At 47.0% G+C, this 2,854-nt stretch overlaps 1 protein-coding gene across 1 annotated transcript; it reads left to right on the top strand.

Annotated features, from left to right (window-relative positions):
- Nucleotides 1–209: 209 nt before the first annotated feature.
- On the top strand, nt 210–598 carry LOC104491274 (enoyl-CoA hydratase domain-containing protein 3, mitochondrial-like; the record flags this gene model as incomplete). Its single annotated transcript, XM_010133660.1, has 1 exon — nt 210–598. A coding segment is annotated over one exon (330 nt), but the record flags the coding sequence as incomplete, so codon positions are not given.
- Nucleotides 599–2,854: the final 2,256 nt, after the last annotated feature.

Genomic DNA, 2,854 nt, shown 5'->3' with positions numbered 1-2,854 from the left:
CGGGTTAGAAAAAGGCCACCTTTAGACCCAGTCCTTCTCTTTGCTTTAACCTTGTTATGCTTCCGTGGCAGTTTAAGAGGCCAAAAGATTCCAATCTCAGGTCTGTTGAAAGAGTAACTTGTACTTGAAGGAGGAGCCTGAAAAGGCCCAAACCAACCAAAGCAATAAGGCAGCTGAATTAACTTAATACAATATTTTTTCTTGTTCAGGTGGCACTAGAGATGCTTTTCACAGGTGAACCTCTTTCTGCCCAAGAAGCATTAATGCACGGACTTGTCAGCAAGGTGGTACCAGAAGACAAGCTGGAAGAAGAGACCATGAAAATCTCTCGCAAGATATGTGAAAGCAGCAAATCTGTCCTGGCGCTGGGGAAAGCCACCTTCTACAGACAGATGGCACAAGACCTCGATTCTGCTTACAGGCTGACTACCCAGGTCATGGTAGACAATCTGACTTTGAGAGATGGGCAGGAGGGTATTGAAGCCTTCATTCAGAAACGTAAGCCCGTCTGGTCACACTCTCAGGATGAGAAGAAGTGAATCTTGTTTCTAAGCTAACCTCAGCTGTGCTTTAGGATTCTTCACGCTGTTGCCTTGGGGAATTATATTTTTGTTCTTACTGAAAGTTAAATTTCTCTTCTTATATATGACAAAGACACAAGAACTTAATTCTCAATATGTAATAAATATTAAGACAAATCAAAACAAATGGGTTTTTTTTCAGCAATTATTTCATCTATGGTGTTAGAAGGAACTCTGTGCTGCAAAAATCTGTTTAATATGTCCCGGGTTACTTAGAGAATCACAGGGACTGAGAGAGAGCTTAGATCACCCTGTTCAGTACCTGTCCCCATCACTCTGGATGAGAGTTTCCACTGACTGTTACTAACAGAGAACTAAAGGACTTGGACGCGTTCCAGAGATGATGGTTGCACCCATCGTAGTGGATTGCAGTACCGTTTGTATGTCACAGACAGAAGTCCTCACAGACTCTGTGCATTACTGCTTTGTCTCCCTCAGCAAATCCTGGTTCCCACCATCAGTTCAAGCACTTGTCTCAGCTCTGGAGAATTCTGCAGTGACTCCAGTGAGGCCGAGCATGGCTGGGATGGGTTTAGTTTCACAAAGGGCACACTGGGACAGCCACTGCCTGTGGGATTCAGGCGAGATTCTAACCTGGCAGTGTTTTGACCCAGCTTTTGTTTTCAGACTGTATGTCTTCAGTTTGTCGTGGAATCTTAGATGTGTTAGTTGGAAAGTCCATCCTTGTACTCAAAGCTGCGCTTTTCCTGGCACTGGAGCAGTTCAGTTGAGCAGTTACAGTCTTGACAGCTTCCAACAAGAGGGATTCAGCTGCTCCTCTGGACAATCTGTTACATGCTCTGCAACCCTTCTGGTGAAATAGTTTTCCTGAGTCTGAGCATCAAAGCAGCATTTTTTTGGCCATTGCCCCTTGTTACATTATCTGACATTATTGAGAAAACTTCAGCTCTGTTATCTTTGTAACTCTTCAAGCAGCCACAGGCTGCAGTTAGACCACACTTAAACTCCCCTGTGCCAGACTGAACAAGTCCAGCTTCCTCCACTCTCCTTGTAGGTCACGTTCTCTAGGTAAGCAGCTTGGTAGCTTCCCAGTGGACCAGCTCCCATTTCCCTACCTCCCTTTTGTACTGGTTGTGCCAAAACTGGGCTGTATTTCAAATATGGCCTCACCAGTGCTGAGCAGAGGAGAACAGAACACTCCCTGCAGCTGCTGGCCGCTTTCAGCCAGTCAGTATTGTCTGACTGGTGATGAGAGTGCACTGGTGGCTCTTACTCAGCTGGGTATCCGCTGGGAGCCTGGTTTCAGCAGGGCTGCCCATCCATTTCATCCTTAAATAGGTGTCTAAGAAAGACCAGGTGAATCACTGTATGGATGGGCCTTGTTTGTTGTTGTTGACAGTAAAAGTAGCCTCAAGTGCTCAGCTCAGACTTAGTTGTCCTAGGTCAGATCAGATGAATCCTACCTACAGCTGAAAAACTCCAAATGTGGAATGATCATAAATCAAGAATGATTTTCTTTAAGATATGTTTGCTTCCATGTCCTTGGTTCCCTGTCTGTGTGATCGTTAGTTCTTCAGTTCTCCTCTGCAGTGAATGACATGAAAGCCCTAGGACGGTTCTCTCCAGGGATCGATTACTCTGGGGCAGCATGGATGAGTCCACAGGAGCTTTGGCTTACTCAGCCCTTCACAGCGCCCTGACACTGTCCCCTCGGAACTGTGTGATCGTTAGTTCTTCAGTTCTCCTCTGCAGTGAATGACATGAAAGCCCTAGGACGGTTCTCTCCAGGGATCAATCACTCTGGGGCAGCATGGACGAGTCCACAGGAGCTTTGGCTCACTCCGCCCTTCACAGTGCCCTGACACTATCCCCTCAGAGCTTGCCTAACACTCCTGAGCATCCTCAGCGTCACGCCAAAAGCCACCCTGCTGCCACCCTGTTATTTTGGGCACTTAGAACTGAAAACCTGCCACAGTAGTAGAGAACATGCTTGTCTTCGGGGCTTTGGGCCATGAAGGTGCTGTATGGAGCTAGAGGAAGCCCAGGCCAGGTGCTTTGCAGTGCAGTTGCTGCAAGACTCCTGAATGACCTAAGCACAAGAGCCACCTTACAAAGACCGTTGATGGTAGTGTCAGCCTTGTTGTTGTCCCCTGTTACGAGAAGTGTCCCATGGTTCAGTCAATCTGTCTCCCACGCAGTAGCGCTGGGCTGTGCTCTACCAGGTTCCCTGCTGAGATCAAGGCATCAAACAGCACTTTGCTTCTTAAGTAGCAGAATTAAATGCCATTATTTCTTATACTGGAGCAAGACCT

The sequence above is a fragment of the Buceros rhinoceros genome, unplaced genomic scaffold, assembly GCF_000710305.1.
Source record: "Buceros rhinoceros silvestris isolate BGI_N320 unplaced genomic scaffold, ASM71030v1 scaffold6893, whole genome shotgun sequence".
Lineage (NCBI taxonomy): Eukaryota > Metazoa > Chordata > Aves > Bucerotiformes > Bucerotidae > Buceros > Buceros rhinoceros.
This window is presented reverse-complemented; position numbering and strand designations above follow the sequence as displayed.